The sequence below is a fragment of the Panthera tigris genome, chromosome B3, assembly GCF_018350195.1.
Source record: "Panthera tigris isolate Pti1 chromosome B3, P.tigris_Pti1_mat1.1, whole genome shotgun sequence".
Taxonomy (NCBI): domain Eukaryota; kingdom Metazoa; phylum Chordata; class Mammalia; order Carnivora; family Felidae; genus Panthera; species Panthera tigris.
The window spans coordinates 131,562,342-131,583,517 of NC_056665.1; the positions used below are offsets into that span (position 1 = coordinate 131,562,342).

A 21,176-nucleotide genomic window follows, 5' to 3' on the forward strand; every position below is an offset into this window, starting at 1 on the left:
GCCTCTGTACACTGTCGTGCTCTTCCTACAATTGGGTCGGACTCTGGGCAAAAAGCATTTGGCCTATTTTTTAATTGGTCTGTTGTCCTATTACTGCATTGTAAGAGTTCTTGATATATTCTGGATACAATTCTTTTCTCAAACATATGTTTTGGAACTGTGTTTTCCAGTTTGTGGACTGTCTTCATTTTCTTAATGGTATCTTTTAAACAGCAAAAGATTTTAATTTTTAAAAATTTTTTGTTAATGTTTATTTATTTTTGAGAGACAGAGCGAGAGCATGAGTGGGGTAGGAGCAGAGAGAAAGGGAGACACAGAACCCAAGGCAGGCTCCAGGCTCCTAGCTGTCTGCACAGAGCCCCACACGGTGCTTGAACCCACAAACCCCGAGATCATGACCTGAGCTGAAGTCGGATGTCTAACCGACTGAGCCACCCAGGTGCCCCAAAAGATTTAAAAATTGTTGAGACTTTTTATTTTAGACTAATTAGATTCATCAAAAAGTTGCAAAAATAGTATAAACAGTTATCTTAAATCCCTCACCCCACTGCTATAGTATAATCTTGGTACAATAAGAAAGATGAAATTAACATTAGTACCCCCTCTAAACTACTTATTCAAAATTCACCAGTTTTCTCACTGAAGTTTTTCTGTTTCAAGATCCTATCCAGGGTAGGATAGTTGCATTTAATTCTCATTAGCAACTTCAATCTCTGTAACAGTTTCTTTGATTGTCTTTCATGATGGTATACTTTTGAAAGTTTTTTTTTTTTTTAATGTTTGTTTATTTTGAGAGACACAGAACGCACACACGTGAGTGCAAGCCAGTAGGGGAGGGGAAGAGAGAGGGAGAGAGTGAGTCCCAAGCAGGTTCGGTGCTATCAGCACAGAGCCCAATCTGAAGCTCCATCCCATGAACAGTGAGACCATGACCCGAGCAGAAACCAAGAGCTGGATGCTCAACTGAATGAGCTACCCAGGCGCCCCTTTTTTTAAAGTCTTTTTAAATTTTTTTTTTTAACGTTTATTTATTTCTGAGACAGAGACAGAGCATGAGTGGGGGAGGGGCAGAGAGAGAGGGAGACACAGAATCCGAAGCAGGGTCCAGGCTCTGAGCTATCAGCACAGAGCCCAACGCGGGGCTCGAACTCATGGACTGCGAGATCATGACCTGAGCCAACGTCAGATGCTTAAGCTACCGAGCCACCCAGGTGCTCCTAAAGTCTTTTTAAAAAATGTTTATTTATTTTGAGAGAGGGAGAGAGTGAGAGAGAATATATGATGCTATACTTTTGAAGAGTACTAATCACTTATTTTGTAAAATGTCCCTCAATTTGGATTTGTAACACATTTTTCCATAATTGGAGTGAGATCATGCATTTTTGGCAAGTATACCACAAAAATTGTATTTGTTCTTCTTAGTTCATCATATCAAGGATGTCAATATGCATTATTACTGATGATGTTTACCTTAATTCCTTAGATAAGCTGGTGCTTGCCACGTTTTTCCACTGTAAGGTTACTACAAAGCTTCTCTTTGTTGTCAATATGTATTTTAGGGGAGATGCTTTGACTCCATGCAGATCCTGTTTGTCCTCAAACTTTCATTCACTAATTTTAGCATCCACTGCTAGGCCTTGCCTGAAACAGTTGCTACTGTACTGTTTGCCTTATGCGATCCTCCTATTTCCTCTTTTCTTCTACATTTATTGATTGGAATTCTACCATAAGGAAAATTTTTTAATTTTAATTTTTAATTTTTTGAGTATAGTTGACATACAATGTTACATTAGTTTCAAGTGTACAACATAGTGTTTCAACTTCTCTATATGTTATGCTACGCTCACCACAAGTGTAGCTACCGTCTGTCACCATATAACACTATTATAGTATCATTGGCTATATTCCCTATACTGTGTCTTTTATTCCCATGACTTATCCATAACTGGAAGCCTGTATCCCTCATTCCCTCTCACCTAGTATGCCTACCCCCCTACCTCTTTTTCCTTTGGCAACCATCAGTTTATTCTCTGTATTTTTAGGTCCGGTTCTGCTTTGTGTTCATTTGCTTTGTTTTTTATGTTTCACATGAGTGAAATCATATGGTATTTGTCTTTCTCAGTCTGATTTATTTCACTTAGCATAACACCTGGGTGGTTCAGTCAGTTAAGCATCCAACTCTTGGTTTCAGCTCAGGTCATGATCTCAAGGTTGGTGAGTTCAAGCCCCACGTTGGGCCCTGTGCTGACAGCTCAGAGCCTGGAGCCTGCTTCAGATTCTGTGTCTCCCTCTCTCTCTGCCCCTCCCCTGTTCATGTTCTGACTCTCTCTCTGGCAAAAATAAGCAAACATTAAAAAAAAAAAAAAAAAGCATAAGACCCTCTAGGTCCATCCATGTTTCTGCACATAGCAAGATCTCATCGTTTTTTATAGCTGTATAGTATAGTCTGTGTGTGTGTGTAAATATACTACATCTTCCTTATCCATTCATCTATCAATGGACACTTAGGTTACTTCCATACTGACTACTATAAATAATGCTGTAATAAACATAGGGTTTGTATATCTCTTAGAATTTTGTTTTCTTTGGGTAAATACCTACTACTGGAATTACTGGATCATACGGTATTTCTATTTTTAATTTTTTGAGGAATCTTCCACACTGTTTTCACAGTGGCTATACTAATTTATGCTCCCACCAATAGTGCACAAAGGTTCTTTTTTCTTCACATCCTCACAAACACTTAATTCTTGTCTTTATTTTGGCCATAGGAAGAACTATCTTTTCTCTCTTAAAGTTTATTTATTTATTTTGAGAGAGAGAGTGCACGTGAAAGCAGGGTAGAGGCAGAGAGAGAAAGAAAGACAGAATCCCAAGCAGGCTCCACCGTGCTATCAGCACAGAGCCCAACTCAGGGCTCCACCCCACGAACCACAAGATCATGACCTGAGTGGAAATCAAAGGTCAGATGCTCAACCAACTAAACCACCCAGGCACCCTTCTCTTTTATTTAATCCATTGTTTATACAGTTGAATTCATGGGAATTTTAAGATTTTTTAAAAATGTTTATTCATTTTTGAGAGACAGAGAAATAGAGAGTAAACAGGGGAAGGGCAGAGAAAGACAGAGACAGAGAACCCCAACCAGGTTCTGTGCTGTCGGCATAGAGCCCAATGTGGGGCTCGAACCCACAAACTGTGAGATCATGGGCTGAGCCGAAATCAAGAGCCAGATGCTTAACCAACTGAACCACCCAGATGCCCCCATGGGTATTTTAATAACAATTTTTTTTCTGTAAAGTGACAGACAGTAAATACTTTAAGCTTTGCCTGCCATACAACCTCTGTTACAGCTACTCAACTTTATGGTTATAATTCCAAATCAGCCATTGATGATATGTAAACCATGCATTCTCATTGGGAGCAACATCACTTCCATGGGGTTAAAAACTGGTTCTTGTGGGTGTGAAGGTCTTACTCTTTTTATGAAGAAAGCATAGATACATATATGGTACATAAATTGATATACAGTGTATCTGTGGTAATAAAATTTTGTGGTGGGTTGGGGCAATTAAGAAAAAAATACCTAAAAGGGTTCCTTAGAGGGACTATTTAAAAAAAAAAAAAAAAAAAGGCTGCAAAAACAAATAGTCATGTCTGTTTTCCAATAAAACTTTATTTACAAAAATAGATGGCAGGCCATATTTAGCCCAGGGTCTGCTGTTTGATAGTCCTGTTTTATTCGATGGGTTAAAATTCAATACTATCATTATTTATCTTGTAGCTCAAATTGTTGCATCTTTGACCTTCAGGAGATCCTTCAGGTTGGCTCCCTTATTTTTTCAACAAGCCAACATCTGTTTTGCATTGACCTACTTTGAGGAACCACAATATATTCCAGGCTCATCTAGCATTTTTCCTGCTCCAGCCCTGTAATTAACTACTTCTCTAGGAAGCCTTTTATTGGCAAATGGTATTTAGAGAACAAGACCTGGGCAGCAGAGGTGGCCATTGTTATTGGAGTGTTATTCCTTCTAGGCTGCAGACAGAGCTGAGAAATATATCTAGTGTACTAACCCATGTATATACACATGGCTATATTATGTATCTTTGGGTGTATATATCTAAAAACCATGAGTTCATATTGATACATCTGATTCTAATCCAAAACCACAGGGTTCATTGAAGACTTCCTTATGTATAACTTCTTCCAAGAGTGAGAAATTAGTCTTTCATAACCTCAAGTCTATTTAAGTATGATATACACAAAGTTGTTTCAGAATTGCTAGCCCTGTAGGAAACAATTTTACTAACTAGGTTATAGCATTATCTATAGTTCTTTTTGTTTTTATTCTTACAGTATTCAATCAAGATACTGCTTTCACAGGTTTTTGTTGTTTTTTGTTTGTTTTTGGTTAAGGTGCTCCCTGCTCAGTGCTCAGTGATAAGGAGGAAAGAGCTTATAAAACTGTAGGTAGAATTTGTTTTTCTCTTTTTATTTACAGTTATTTTACAGTCTTGGTATTCTTTGCTTAAGTAATGGCAAGGCTAGGGCTTTGCATAGAAATTGCATACTTGTGAAGTGATTTTGAATTATTTGGGGATGACACTCTGGAAGGTTACTTACTACATATCCACTACTGTCTTCGGTTACCTGGAAGTCTAAAGTTTTAATTCTATATTATTTATTCATATTAATTTTATTATAATTTTATATTATTTATTTATAATTTTCCTTACGTTATCCTTTTTATGCCCTATTTCCTATACTTTAATAGAAATTTTATAGTGTTACCTTTGGTGTTTAAGGTATATAACCTAATTTGACTTACATTTTGTATATGGTGAGGTTCATTTTTTTCCCCATGTGGATATTCATTTGTTCTTAATATTGTTTCTTGAAAAGACTATCTTTTAAGCATATTTTATGTGCTAACAGGAATCAACTTAGAAGAATCATCAACAATACTGATATAGGTGACCAGGGAGAAACTCTGGAGCAGGCAATGAGATCTGGAGCAGGATCTCATTCACACATGGAGGGATTACTATGAGATAGGAGCGGGATGTACTGCTGATGGGTAGGTAAAATCTGACAGTTCTGATGGTTCCAATTTTTTTTTTGAAGTGACAATGTAGATTTATTCTGGAATATCTACCATAATCACAACTCCTATTTGTACCAACTAACACCCCCATAAGTAATTAACCTTAGACTACTTTTAACAATCTCACATCCTTAATTCACTGTTCATATACTAATTTCCAAGCAATCAAATTCATCAGCATTACTAAACAGCTAAGGAACTTTCCCTCCTCACAAAGATTTATTGCCTGGAGTATAGCATTAAAAAATAAAGAATCTGTAAATGACAAAATACTAAAAATGGATTTCTACTCATGGCTGCAGGCACTTTCATCTCAGACCATATAATATAAGGAACAGACAGAAATCTGAACCACCTTTATTGTTACTAGAAGCCTATATTGAGATAAAGCCGCCCCAATGAGTGGGTCTGTTTGCCAGCTTAGAGCTGGGCATACCAGGTAAGCAGATGAAAATACATGACTCCACTGTGCTAATAATGTTCTTTGACCCAGGCTGTGCAGCTGCCTACAAAAAATGTGAATTCCACAGCAAGTTCTCCAGCTTCAATATCTTCTGGTTAATGTTTCCATACTAGTTAATGATAGTCAGGACTAGAACCCAGGTTGTCTCCCAATGCAGTGTTCTTTCTCTGCTAGAATAACCTTGTCATGGATCTGAAAAAGGATGTTGGAAATTTGCAACTGCACAGGTGGAAACATCTGAATGAAAGAGCTCTAGGCCTTGGAACTTATTTTCCTGCTACATTATACCCTGGGCATCTGGATTCTCAGTCCAGGCCAGCTCCAATTTTTTTTTCTTTCTTTTTAAAAAAAATTTTTTTAAAGTTTATTTGAGAGAGAGACAGAGAGACAGAGAGGGTGAGCGGGGGAGGGGCAGAGAGAGAGGAAGTAACAGAATCCCAGCTGGCTTCACTGTTAGCACAGAGCCCAGCATGGGGCTCGAACTCACAAACCATGAGCTGAAAGACATTTAACCAACTGAGCCACCCAGGTGCCCCTCCAATTTTCTTAATGAGAAAGAAAGCATGAGTATTTTCCTAGTATTCTTGGAGTCAATATTACAGTTAAGTTGTATTCCACATATTGCCTAGTATATTGCTGAACATATACTGGAACTCAAAAACACTTATAGATGAGACAGCTCAGAAACAGACCCTCATAAATATAATCAACTGGTATTTGACAAAGGAGCAAAAGCAAAACAATGGAAAAAGAAAGTCTGTTCAACAAATAATGCTAGAACAAATGGACAACTACATGCAAAAAGTGAATCTAAACAAAGACCTTACATCCTTCACAAAAATTAACTTAAAATGGATAATAGACCTAAATACAAAACATAAAACTATAAAATTACTAGAAAAAAACATGGGAAAATACCTAGATGACCTCAGTTATGGTGATGCCTTTTTAGATACAACACCATATACGTGATAAATGAAGTAATAATTGATAAACTGGACTTACTTAAAATAAAAAACTTCTGCTCTGTGAAAGACAATGTCAAAAATATGTGAAGACAAGCCACAGATGGGGAGAAAACATTTGCAAAAGACACATCTGATAAGAACTGTTATCTAAAACAAAGACCTCTTAAAATTCAACAATAAGAAAATAAAGAACTCAATTACTAATTAGGCCAAAGACCTTTTTTTTCCCCTTAAGTTTATTCATTTATTTGGAGAGAGAAAGAGCACATGAGCAGGGGAGAGGTTCAGAAAGAGAGGGAAGGAGAGAATCCAAAGCAGACTCGGTGCTGTCAGAGAAGGTAGGCCATAGACCTTAACATACCCCTCATCAACGAAGATATACAGATGGGAAATAAGCATATGAAAAGATGCTTCACATCATGTCATCAGGGAAATGCAAATCACAAGACACCACTACATGTCTATTAGAATGGCCAAAATCCAGAACGCTGACAATACCAAATGCTGAGGAGGATGAGCAACAGAGACTTTCATACATTGCTGGTGGGAATGCAAAAATTGTACAACTTTGGAAGACAGTTTGATGGTTTCTTACAAAACTAAACATACTGTTAACATATAATCCAGCAATTGTGTTCCTTAGTGTTTACCCAAAATAGTTAAAAACTTTTGTCTACCCAAACACCTACACATAGATGTTTGCAGAAGCTTTATTCACTGTTGCCAAAACTTGGAAGATGTCCTTCAGTAGGTGGATGGATAAATGGTACGTCCAGACAATGGAATATTTAGCACTAAAAAGAAATGAGCTATCAAGCCATGAAAACACATGAAGGAGACTTAAATGCATATTACTAAATGACAGAAGTCCATCTGAAAAGGTTACGTACTGTATGATTCCAACTACATGACATTCTGGAAAAGGCAAAACGACATTACCTGTTGTGGGTGGTAGAGCTAGGGAGTGAACAGGCAGAGCACAGAGGATTTTTACGGCAGTGAAAATATGTTATTATAATGATGGATGTCACTGTACATTTTTGTCCAAACCCATAGAATATATAACACCAAGAGTGAACCCTAAGGTAAACTATGGATTTGGGGTGATTATGATGTGTCAATGTATATTCATCCTTGGTAAAAAGTGTACCATTCTGGTGAGTGATGTGGATATTGGGGAGGCTATGCATGTGTGGGGCAGGGAATATATGAGAAATTTGTACCTTCCTTTCAATTTTGATGCAAACCTAAAACTGCTCTAAAAACACAAAGACTTTTTAAAAAGGAATATATGTATCTAAAAGGCTTAAAAGAAGGGGCACCTGGCTGGCTCAGTCAGTACAACATGTGACTCTTGATCTCGGGGTCATGAGTTTAAGCCCCACATTGAGCATAGAGCTTACCAAAACAAAACAAAACAAAACAAAAAAAAAAAACGCTTATAACACCACAAAATTCTTAATTTATTTTTCTTCTGGGATGGACAGCTCATAATGTTGGATTGGCAAACAGGAAGTTCTGATTGTAGGAGTTGTTAACTCAGATTTCACTCTAAAAGTTACCTTGTTATTCACAACTGGGGGAGAATATCTGGTTTTACTTTAATCCAGAGGCTGGGGAAAATAGGGATAAAGCAGAGAGACAGATGGGCCATGAAGTGAGAATTCTGGATTATATCATTGCTATGGATGGATGGTGTCAACATCTTGACGGAGCCCAAAAAAGGGAGAGATCATTGTCATGGATGCTTAAAAGCATGGAATATGAGGCATAACAGAGAGTAGTACCTAACTGAAATTAAAGAACCAGAAATAAATTGGGGTGCCAATTTAAAATACATATTAGGGGCGCCTGGGTGCCTCAGTCAGTTGAGCATCTGACTCTTGATTTTGGCTCAGGTCACGATCTCACAGTTCCCGGGATCAAGCCATACGTTGGGCTCTGCACTGACAACATGGAACCTGCTTGGGATTCTCTCTCTCTCCCTTTGCCTCTCGTCGGCTCGCTCTCTCCCTCTGTCAAAATAAACTTAAAAAAATAATAAAACACAGTAGTATTATCTCCAGATTACAAGATGTGGGTAAATATTTTTCTACACCTTTCAATTTCCTATAATCGTATTCTATAGTGTATATCACTAATTTTAAAAACATAACAACAACTCGTTGAGGGGGGCGCCTACCAAGCCTCTCATACTCTTATTAAGTTTATTATTTTGAGACTGACAGAAAGTGTGTGTGAGCAGGGGAGGGGCAGAAGGAGAGAGAAGAAAGAAGAGAGGAGAGAGGAGAGAGGAGAGAGGAGAGAGGAGAGAGGAGAGAGAGGGAGAGGAGGAGAGGGAGGGAGACAGAGAAAGGGAGGGAGACAGAGAAAGGGAGGGAGACAGAGAAAGGGAGGGAGACAGAGAAAGGGAGGGAGACAGAGAAAGGGAGGGAGACAGAGAAAGGGAGGGAGACAGAGAAAGGGAGGGAGGGAGGGAGGCAGAGGGAGAGAATCCCAAGCAGGCTCCACACTAAGTATAGAGCCCAACACAGGGCTTGCTCTCACAACCTGTGAGATCCTGACCTGAGCTGACATCGAGAGTTGGATGTTTAACCAACTAAGCCACCCAGGTGCCCCTCTCATACTCCTTATCAAGTCACCCTCACTCTCTTACACAGTCTCTTCGGGGTTACAAATATTACCCTTTCCAAGTGCATGCCATCTGAATCTAACATCCAGGTTACCGGTAATATTTCTTACCATGCTAGTAGTGCCACCTTTGCTAAATAACATTGTCCACAAGTTAATAATTAGAAAAGTCACATTGCAACCAAGTAATGATGACTAATCTATAGAGTCTGTAGTTAGTCATCACCTATGTTACAAGACTTAGAATGGCCTTTCACTTTCCACTCCTGGTTGGGTATTATGCCTTGCACCCTGATCAACCACCTGTAAAAATATGGACACTGAGGTGGTTAGACTTGGTTACATCATCATCTTGTGGCTAATTTAAATAATATCACGAGCAACATCATTCCAAGCAAAAACTGCAAAATTCTTAAGAGCAACTGCCTGTGGCAATTTTAATTATGCTCCACAGACTGAAATAAATATGTAATGAGAGCTTCCCCACCAGAGGCAGTGGTGTCTAGTACTGTATCTCCTAAGAAAGTCAGTCTCCCACAGAATTGAAAAGAGATTCCAATGGATTTGAAGCAGAAAATGGTTGTCCTCTTTGTTGGAGGTGAACTAGGTACATGATTCACAGGAAGAGCAGGAGCATTTCCTTGACAAGGAAGCTGCGCAGCTCAGTTCTTCTGATTTGGGGAATAAGCTATGTACACTTCTCTTGCCAACAATTTATTTCTGGTTCTTTAATTTCAATTAGGTACTACTCTCTGTTATGCCTCATATTCCATGCTTTTAAGCATCCATGACAATGATCTCTCCCTTTTTTGGGCTCCGTCAAGATGTTGACACCATCCATCCATAGCAATGATATAATCCAGAATTCTCACTTCATGGCCCATCTGTCTCTCTGCTTTATCCCTATTTTCCCCAGCCTCTGGATTAAAGTAAAACCAGATATTCTCCCCCCAGTTGTGAATAACAAGGTAACTTTTAGAGTGAAATCTGAGTTAACAACTCCTACGATCAGAACTTCCTGTTTGCCAATCCAACATTATGAGCTGTCCATCCCAGAAGAAAAATAAATTAAGAATTTTGTGGTGTTATAATGAATTGAGCCTGCGTATGGACTCCAATCTTTTGTCCCATGCCTATCCCCTCATTCTAGTACTCAAGCAACACCAAGAAGTTAGTGTTTTTCCCCTATGCTTACTACCTCAGATGGATATGCATGCCAGTGTCTTAAGACAGGCACTATATTTCACTTGACGTTTTAACAATCCAATTCACCTTTAAATTACACTGGCCAACAGATGGTAATACTTTAGATAGGAAATCCAGGAGCTATGAAGGCCTTTGTACCCATTCTTGCAGTCTTTGGCCAATATGGTGATGCCATGAGCTACCTATAATTAGAACATTTACCACAGTAACCAACGCAGCTTGTTTAGGCTGGTTAGGTGTAACCCCTTGCGAGTGTGCTATGCTGTCTCAGAATACTGATCCATACTGAGACACAATGCAGAACTTGCTGGCCTTACAGACTGAAGCCAGTCTGACTGCTCTTTAGTGGCTGCTTTATGCTTGGTTAACAGCAACATGTGGTCTCAAGCCCTTCAAAACACAGCATTCCACTACTTTTCTGACTGGATATGTACCTATTGTGCTATCTGAACTGTCTATGCAAATACATCCACTTTAGAATTTCACAGGGTAGGGATGATCTGTCCTTTTGATGTATTTATACGTCCTATCAAATATTAACATATTTGGTTTATTTCTGAGTGCAGATTCTGGCTCCAAAATGGAATTTATTAATGGACAATCTTGGTCTTTCCGTGGCCCAAATTACTCAGGCAGACCCACTGCAACTGTTCCTGGAGTCTGTTGAAATCACCATCTGATACATCATCTTGATACATCCAGGATGCACATAACTTTGCCCATTAAGTAAAGCTTTCAGGTCCCCAGTGAGTGAGCATTTTTCTGGACTGATGATGTATGATATCTTCCTTTTAATGTTTTAAGTCCCTGATGATACTGACCAGATCCATCAATAAACAGAAAACCATACTGAGGACTGCTTTTTTTTCCCTTTTTTTTTTTTTTTTTTTTTTTTTTGGTAATCTCCAAACATAGAGATTTATGCTGTTCAGCATGGGAGGTCCTTAGGCAACAAGTCAGGAGGTTTTTTGTTTTCTTTTGTTTTTTAATTTAAATTTTGGTTAACATACAGTGCAATATTGGTTTCAGGAGAATTCAGTGGATTCATCACTTACGTACAACACCCAGTGCTCATCACAAGTGACCTCCTTAATAACCATCACCATCTAGTCCATCTCCCACCCAATTTTCTCCATCAACCGTCAGTTTGTTCTCTACTGTAGTCCTCTAAGGGTCTCTTGTGGTTTGTTTTCCTCTCTCCTCTTCCCCGCCTTCCCATTTGTTCATCTGTTGTTGTTTTTTTTTTTTTTAATGTTATTTATTTTTGAGACAGAGCATGAACAGGGGAGGGGGAGAGGGAGATACAGAAATCTGAAGCAGGCTCCAGGCTCTGAGCTGTCAGCACAGAGCCTGATGCGGGACTCAGACCCATGAGCCGTGAGATCATGACCTCAGTCGAAGTTGGACACTTAACCGACTGAGCCACCCAGGCACCCCTCATCTATTTTGTTTCTTAAATTACACATGACTTAAGTCGCATGTTATTTCTCTTTCTCTTATTTCACTTAGCATAATGCATTCTAGCTCCATATCATCGCAAATGGCAAGATTTCATTCTTTCAATGGCTGAGTAATATTCCATTTTATATATATGCCACATCTTCTTTATCCATCAGTCAGTGGACTCTTGGGCTCTCTCCATAGTTTGGCTATTGTTGATCATGCTGCTATAAACAATCGGGTGCAAATGCCCCTTCAAATATGTATTTTTGTATCCTTTGTATAAATACTTAATAGTGCAATTGCTGGATCATAGGGTAGTTCTATCTTTAACTTAGAGGAAACTCCACACTGTTCTCCAGAGGGTCTGCACCAGTTTGGATTTCTACCAACAGTGTAAGAGAGTTCCCCTTTCTCTTCATCCTCACCAACACCTGCTGTTTCTTGAGTTAATTTCAGCCACTCTTACAGGTATGAGGTGTATCTCCTTGTGGTTTTGATTTGTATTTCCCTGATGATGAGTGGTGTCGAGCATCTTTTCATGTGTCTATTGGCCATCTGGATGTCTTCTTTGGAAAATTGTCTATTGATGTCTTCTGCCCATTTCTTACCTGGGTTATTTGTTTTCTGGGTGTTGAATTTGGTAAGTTCTTTATAGGTCTTGGATGCTAAACCTTTATCCAATATGTCATTTACAAAGATCTTCTATTCCATAGGCTGCCTTTTGGTTTTGTTGACTGTTTCCTTTGCTGTGCAGAGGCTTTTTATCTTGAGGAAGTCCCAATGCTTCATGTTTGCTTTTGTTTCCCTTAACTTCAGTGACGTGTCTAGTAAGAAGTTGTTCCAGACGAGGTTAAAGAGGTTGTTGCCTGTGTTCTCCTCTAGGGTTTGGTAGTTTCTTTTCTCATACATAGGTCTTTCATCCATTTTCAATTTATTTTTGTATATGGTGTAAGACAGCGATCCATTTTCATTCCTCTGCACATTTCCATCCAGTTTTCCCTGACACCATTTGCTAAAGAGACTGCCTTTTTCCATTGGATATTCTTTCCTGCTTTGTCAAAGATTAGTTGGCCATACATTTGTGGGTCCATTTCTGGGTTCTCTATTTTGTTCCATTGATCTATGTGTCTGTTTTTCTGCCAGTACCATACTGTGTTGATGATTACAGTTTTGTAATACAGCTTTAAGTCCAGAATTGAGATGCCTCCAGCTTTGGTTTTCTTTTTAACATAATTTTGGCTATTCCGAGTCTTTTCTGGTTCCATACAAATTAAAAAAATTTTTGTTCTAGCTCTGTGAAGAATTCTGGTGAATTCTAGTGAAGAATGCTGGAGTTATTTTAATAGGAATTGCATTGGGTAGTATTGGCATATTAACAATATTTATTCTTCTAACCCATGAGCCTGGAATGTTTTTCCATTCCTTTGTGTCTTCTATTCTTTCATCAGCTTTCTTTATTTTTCAGCGTACAGATCTTTTATCTCTCTGGTTAAGTTTATTCCTAGGTATTTTATGGGTTTTGGTGCAACTGTAAATGGGATAAATTCCTTGATTTCTCTTCCTGCTGCTTCATTATTGATGTATAGAAATGCCACAGATTTCTGTACATTGAGTTTATATCCTGCGACTTTGCTGAATTCGGAATACAGATCTTTTACCTCTTTAGTTAGGTTTATTCCTAGATATTACTGTTTTTGGTGCAACTGCAAATGGGATCAATTCCTTGATTTCTTTTTCTGCTACTTTGTTATTGATTTATTGAAATGTAACAGATTTCTGCAAACTGATTTTATATCCTGCAACTTTGCTGAATTCAACTATTAGTTTTAGCAATTTTTTGATGGAGTCTTTTGGGTTTTCTATATAGAGTATCACGTTGTCTCCAAATAGTCAAAGTTTGACTCCTTCCCTGCCCAACTGGATGCTTTCTGTTTCTGTTGTCTGATTGCTGTGGCTAAGACTTCCAGCACTATGTTAAATAGTAATGGTAAGAGTGAAGAGGTCTGAAGTTTTTAAAGGGATTTCAATATCTAGCAAATTATCCACATTGTTATATGTAATAGTAAGTGAATAAATAATAGTAAGTGAATAAATCTGACCAGACCTTAAGTTTTTTTCAGGTTGACTTCCTAGCCCACCAGCTAAACATGGATTAGTACTATATTTAGAACAGTGGTTTTCAACTCTGGTTGCATTAGAATCATCTGGGAAGCTTAAAATTTTTAAACAGAAGCAAACAACAACAAAGAAACTATACTTCGGAGCTATCCTAAACAAATTAATCAGAATTTGCAGGGATGAGACTCAGTCATTGGTGGTTTTATTATGTTTGCTTTGTTTTTTGACTGTCCAAGTGATTCTAATATGTAGCCAGGGCTGAGAATCAGGAATCTAGAGCAGTGTTTTCAAACTTAAACTACATCAGTATCATCCGGACATGACTAAAATGGACTGCTGAGTCTTACCTAAAGTTCCTGATTAGGTAAGAATGAAGCCTGAGAACTGTAGTTCTAACAAGTTTTCAGGTGAGGCTAATGCTGCTGGTTAAAGGAACACACTTTGAAAACCAATGATCTAGAGCATGCTTTTCAAATTTTAATATGTTCACATACTACCTGAGAATGTTAAAATACAGAGCCTAGGGGCACCTGGGTGGCTCAGTCGGTTAAATGTTTGACTTCTGCTCAGGTCATGATCTCATGGTTCCTGGGTTCAAGCCCCATGTTGGGCTCTTTGCTGACAGCTCAGAGCCTAGAGCCTGCTTCAGATTTTGTGTGTGTGTGTGTGTGTGTGTGTGTGTGTGTGTGTGTGTGTGCGTGCGTGCGTGCGCCCCTCCCCTGCTCGTGCTCTCTCTCTCAAAAATAATAAATAAACATTAAAAAAAAAAGAATAGTCCCTGGCAAATAACAGGTACTCAATAAATATTTGCTGAAAGAATAAGTAAACCAAGAAATACCTATGTCTACACTAAGATGTGTCCCAAACGCCACTGAAGAAAGTGTCTTAAGAGGTGAGAGTGACCAACTGTGGCAAATGATGATGATAAATCAAAAGATGAGAACAGAGAACCAGCCACTGAATGTGGCAATGTGGACATCATTGGTGACCCTGACAAGAGCTGCTACGGTGAAACAGAGAAGAGCCAGGACTGAATGGCAGAAAAAGAACTGAAGATAGCGAGTACAAATACTCTTTCAAATATTCTCTCTTAACACGAGACCACTGCATATGATATTACCTATTTCCATAATGCTACACCTTCACTCATTTCTTCTGATGACATGTCCTCCTGTTTTCCTTAAAGACCCAGTTTAGGTAATATATTCACTAGGAAACATCACTGTGAACTGTTATGTCCCCATGTGCATACCAGATTACATGTACACCGATGCTACCCCTAGTACACGTAGTATTTTAAGTAATTCTTTAATTGACTGTGTCTTTAAACTCTGACTATCTTAAGACAGGACCTTTACACAAAACTAATGCTCAATAAATACAGGTACTCCCGCTTTTTGAAAGTTCATATTACACCACCTCTCTCTCACAAAAGACCTACACTAGTACCTGTTTCCGCTAACTGAAGAAATCCGAAAAGGAGTTCAGCTTTTACAAAAAAGGCAAGAAGCAAAACAGCATTCAGTGTTTGTTTTACTGCAAGCTGTTACAGAGCATGTACCCCAACCAGGGAGAGTGGCTCCACCAAGCTCCTTGCTTGGAACTACATTCAGCATCCTAGCATCAAGCTGTCATAGTTCTGAACTGTGACTGGGAGCATTTGTGCTTTATATCTCAATTTATCTTGTGCATCCATTAGCAAGATGTGTCCCAAGCATAGAAAACCAAAGAGAAGTTATTCTCTTTGCTTCAGAAAAGAAAAGAGAAGTTATTTTTGGGATCTAGGAATGCACAAAAATTTTTCCATATAAATGAATGGTGACTGCTTCTTCACTTTATGTCATTCTGGCTTATAAAAGGTTTCATAGGAACATGCTACTTTCAGATAGCAGAGGAAACCTGTATTTCTTTGAGGTATGAAAAGGCCTTGAACAGTAAGTTCTTAATAGTTCTAAGAATTTATTATTCCAGGTTTTCCTTAATTTATATCCAAAATATATTTTGTTAGTTCCCTGCATATTCAATGAGGCATTATAAAACAATAGTTATTATAATGCAAACCTAAAAATCTGACTTTTCCCTTAAGTAAACAATAAAGACACATTTAATTTACATTTATGATATCTTGAACTGTTATTCCAGATAATTCTTTTTAATTTTTTTCATTTTTTTTTTAATTTTTGAGAGAGAGAGAGAGCGTGAGCAGGGGAGGGGCACAGAGACAGAGGGAGACACAGAACTCAAAAGCAAGATCCAGTCTCCGTGCTGTCAGCACAGAGCCCAATGCAGGGCTTGAACTCACGAACTGTGGGATCATGCCCTGAGCCAAAGTCAGACACTCAACTGACTGAGCCACCCAGGTGCCCCCAGATAATTTCACCTTTCTCTGAAAACATCTCTTAATGTTATCCCTTAAACTATGCAGTGTTTGTAAAACAACCATAAATATTTTTATATTCAAAGACATAACATGAAATCTTACAGAATAGAATTATACTGTCTGTGAAAGTTAAACTCACCAAATTCTAGTAACTTAAACACAGGGACATTTTATGTCCTGTATATATTCTAGTGTATATTCTGTATACATTCTAGTATTTTTGGAATTACTGCTTCTAAATATTACACAGTGCTTAAGAAAATTATGGTACCAGCTTTGAAGGGAGGGTTTATACTCATTTTTCAAATTGCTTTTTTGTTGAGAATTCTAGTCATGCATGTTTTAGGATACAGACTGGCAGTTTGCTTCCCAAACAGGATTATCTGGGGCACTTTAAAAAGATTTCCGGGCTCCAACTATATATAGAGGATTCTGACTTAGTGCACCTAAGGAAAAGTCTAGAAAATTGGCAAAAAGCTCTTTAAAGGATTCTGATAATCAGCCTGGTTTGAGAAATATTGACCATATATCTGAAAACACATAAGCAGACAACAGGTAGATTTGTAGTAATTCCTTCCTGACCTTAAAAAGTTGTATCTTAAACCCATGAAAAGGTACAAAAAAAAACCCTGATCCACCATAAAATGATCAGACATTCTGAACTGCTTTTCCAACAAGAATTTGACTTGTATTATTTAATTTCTTTTTTTTAATGTTTATTTATTTTGAGACAGAGAGAGAGACGGGAGAGAGAATCCCAAGCAGGCTCTGCACTGTCAGCATTCAGCTCCATGTGGGGATCAATTTCACAAACCCTGAGATCGTGACCTGAGCTTAAGTCGAGAATCAAAAGCTTAACCAATTTAGCCATCCAGGCACCCCGAATAAATTCAATTTCTATACCATAAATACAGAGCTGTTAAAAACCACTTTTACTAGATTACGGTGAGGCTTGATCAGTTTTTCCTTTTCTCTCCCCTCCCCACCCCCCCTCCCCAATCCATCAGAGTCCACTGTTCAGCCACCATTTGGGAGGGAAAGCTTTAAGGCCAGGCTTCTCCTCACTCACCAGGTTCTTATTGGTCACAGGTGGTCAGTTTCCTTTCTTAAGGACACCACTTACCACAATTGAAGGAAAGAGCTACTACACCTTTCATTTTGTCTAAAGAAAAAAAAAGTCATACTAGAAGCAATGAATAATTATCATTCTAAACTGCAACCATATAATATGGTACTCCCTTCAAAGTATTTCAGATGCATTATGTAATTTGGTCTCATCATCACCTTGTGAGATACTTTCACCATGTTTAGGAAAAAAAAAAAAAACTTCAATTCTGTACCTAGAAAATATACAAACAATGGGCATAGGCTGTTCAATGTGGAGGTTCATGTGCACAAGAAAACCAGAATCAAGTAACAAAATGCACCAAGCTAACTATAGTCCATCAGTGAGTGGTCTTCACTGGTGATAAGTGATTTGAAAACTGTCAATAATATTCATTTCAAGAACAAACGTGACAAAAAGTGTTGGGAAGTAACTAGCAAAATAAAATTTTAAAGTCATTTCATCCTTTGGGAAGAAAACTGGGAAAAGTTTCAAAATATAGACCAAGCTATAGATGTGCTTCTTGTGCTAAAACTGGCAGTAGTCTAGAATATTTTATAATTATTTTATTTTATAATTTAAACCTGTAATAAACAATTAACAGCTGGAGAATTTTATCATTATCATTTTAACTTGAGACACAGTAGGGAGGGAAAAAAAAAGAAAGAAAAAGTGACCTTAAAATTCCTGTATTATTTTTTTTAAGATTTTATTTTTAGATAATCTCTATACCCAGCGTGGGGCTCAAACTTACAACCCTGAGATCAAAAGTCGCATGTTCTTCTGCCTGAGCCAGTCAGGTGCCCCTCCTATATGATTTCTGACAGTGAAATGAATTTCTACATAAATCTGTAGTACTAAAATAAATATAACTAAAGAATAAATTACAAGAGAAGTATATATACAGATATGGCAAAAAGAAGACAACTACAAGCAACACAGATAAAATAAGACAAGTCACATGGCAGAACCATTGGCCATACTAGACGTAGTAAAATGGTGAGAGAACTGGTTAGCACATGACAGACTGGTCATGAATCAGTCTTTACAATTACTATAGCACCTACGTTTTCAAAATCTAAGAAGAACAATCTGCTCATTCTGGAATAATCTTAGCCCCAGACTAAGTCCTAGTTGACCAATAAATTCTACACAAGTTTCAACCAAATATGGAAACTAAATATAGTAAAAACAGTATTGACTTTTTTATTACTAAACCTAACTTTGCAGGAACATTGTTTTCCACCATGTATCACGTTTATGAGTATTACATTTTCTGCTATGACATAATTGAAAAGTTACTGGAGTAGTTTCTATACTTCTGCTTCAAACATTGAATTGAAAACAAATTGAAAGGTTTGAAAATCTGTTGGATCTATTTCACAAGAATGATTTGTGTCATTATTGGCTGAAATAAAATTTCCAGAGCCCTTTCATTCACTGATGTTTACGTTATAATCTTGATGCTGTATTAAATATATGCCACCAATTTCAAGATACTACATGATTCAGATTTGAGTACCCCACTGCAATTTTTGGGGAAACCTTCTTGTTAGAAATTATTTTAAGGATGAATCATTTGCATAAAATCATAAGCATGCATCCATTTATGGCAAAAATTAGTCAGATATATATATGTTTACTGAAACACAATTATAAAAACTCAAGCAGTGTGACATATAATATAGCTTTAATTGCTGCAGGATAAACACAACATCATTTATCCCCGTCAAATAAACCATATGTAGTTTCAGAAGGCCTTAGTACCATCCTGCTCTCAACTACCAAGAAGTAAAAACAATAGAAGTGCACCATGAGAAGACCTCAAAATCCTTCACACCCATCACACCTACCGAATTCAACCCAACAAACATACTATCCGGAAGAAGGCTTCAGCTGAGGCTGCTTCAGCTAACTAAAGCTACCCTCCCTGTATTGTGAGAGAGACCCAACACAAGAAAAAAGAGAAAAAGCGGAAACTATTAGGGAAAACGACAAAGAACTGGGGCACATTCTACTCTTGGGGTGAATCACAAGCAACGAACAAAAATACCACCTCATTCCCTATTCCAGAATGTCAATTTCTGCTGTCCTTATCTTTACTCCATCTTGCTCTACCTTTAGGCCCCCTTTTCCCGTTTACAAACCACACAGGCACAGACATGCAAACTAGCAGTACAACTCTGTTATTTACAGAATTCAAGTGCCAGAGCATCTTGCCTACAAAACACCAAACCAAGCTACTGGATTTCAAATGCCCGATTTAAATCCTGTGGAACATAAAGAAGGGAGTATAACTTAGTAATCAAGTCAAATCACAGAATCTCTTGTTAAAAAAAAAAAAAAAAAAAAAAAAAAAAAAAAAAAAAAAAGCAGCAGCCCACAAACACATTCCCAGAATGTTTTAAAAGGTATTCTCCTGTCAAGGACAAAAATGCTGTGCTTGAAGCATAACCGATGGCCTAGGAGAATTTCTGCAGCTTTTAACTTTGCCGGAAAAGTCCTGCGGAGACACTGATTGGAAATTACATTTCAAATATACCGGCTCACTAAAATGTAAACAAGCATTGAAAACAGAATTACAACGCAAAAAAAAAAAAAAAAAAAAAAAAGTGATTTAAATAAAAAACGCTAAATCTATTTAGGAGTCCTTGAGAGGGAATGAGAATTGGAAATCAGTAGACTCACTTTCAGCTGCTTGTTCAGCTGAACCCCTACCAAAGTGCCCTTAGGTGTGCAGATTTTTAATTTCCAATGAATCACCTGAAGGCTGCCGGGGTTTCTCTTCTATCTGATAACAGGAGGCAGTGAAACCCGAACTAATCATTATGGCCAGGAGGTGAGTGCCCTCCAGGATGCTACTGGGGGCGCTTCCCAGGACCAGTATTTGAGAGCCCACAGCTTGCGGTGCCTTTATCAGTTTCCCATTAGGTAAAGGATTTCTCCCGGGCCCTCTCGGAATTCGTTTAATAAGAAATCTCTGACGGGATTTAAAGGAGTAAACCGCTACCAAAATAACCTTTTTGCAGTTTTCATAAATTCGAAGGAGGGAGAAGGGCACAAAGCCATAAAACCGAACGCCCGGTGGCTCCGCACCGACGCAAGGGAGAGACTCTAGAACACCGAGACGGAAAGGGGTTCGCCGGGTGTCACCAGGGTGGATCCGGGACAAGACACTGGTGGGTTTCCGTCCGGGGTGATGCTCCCTGCAGCAGCGGGTCACCGCACCCGGAATGACGCGCAAGTGCCAACTCCGCGAGCGGTTCGCACGGGCGACGGCCGCCCCCCTCCCCCGTACCTGATGATGTCGTCGCTGTGGCCCCGGTAGAACTTCTGCCGGTGCTCCCGCGGGCTGTACACCACGCCGACGCCGGCCACGAAGTACACGATCTCCTTGGCCGCCGTGTAGTAGAGGTTGTTGCGGCACTGGTGGCCCCGGTAGCCGTACACCCACTCGAGTCGCAGGTGGCAGTTCGGGGCGCTCCGGGCCGCCATGTCGGGGCGCCCACCCCGCCGCTCCGGCTTGGGCCCGCGGCAGCGGCAGGCGGCCGCGGCCCGGCCAAGAAAGCCCTCCCGCTGGCGGCCGGGACTTCCCGCCTGCCGCGACCTCTAAGCCGCGCCGGACAGGTGCATGTCGCTCCTTCTGGCCTCTGCCGCCGCCGCCGCCTCAGCCCACGGGCGGGAGGAGAACCCTCGCCTCGCGGAACATTCTGAGGGCCGCGGGCGCCGCCGGCCGTCAAGTGGGGTGTCTCGC

At 39.1% G+C, this 21,176-nt stretch overlaps 1 protein-coding gene across 3 annotated transcripts in view; it reads right to left on the reverse strand.

Annotated features, from left to right (window-relative positions):
• EML5 (EMAP like 5) overlaps positions 1 to 20,917 on the reverse strand; it is a 178,836-nt gene extending 157,919 nt beyond the window's left edge. For all 3 annotated transcript variants that reach the window (XM_042990305.1, XM_042990304.1, XM_042990303.1), the window contains exon 1: positions 20,721 to 20,917. In XM_042990305.1, the coding sequence (XP_042846239.1) occupies positions 20,721 to 20,917 (197 nt within the window). The remainder of the gene's footprint in view (positions 1 to 20,720) is intronic.
• Positions 20,918 to 21,176: the final 259 nt, after the last annotated feature.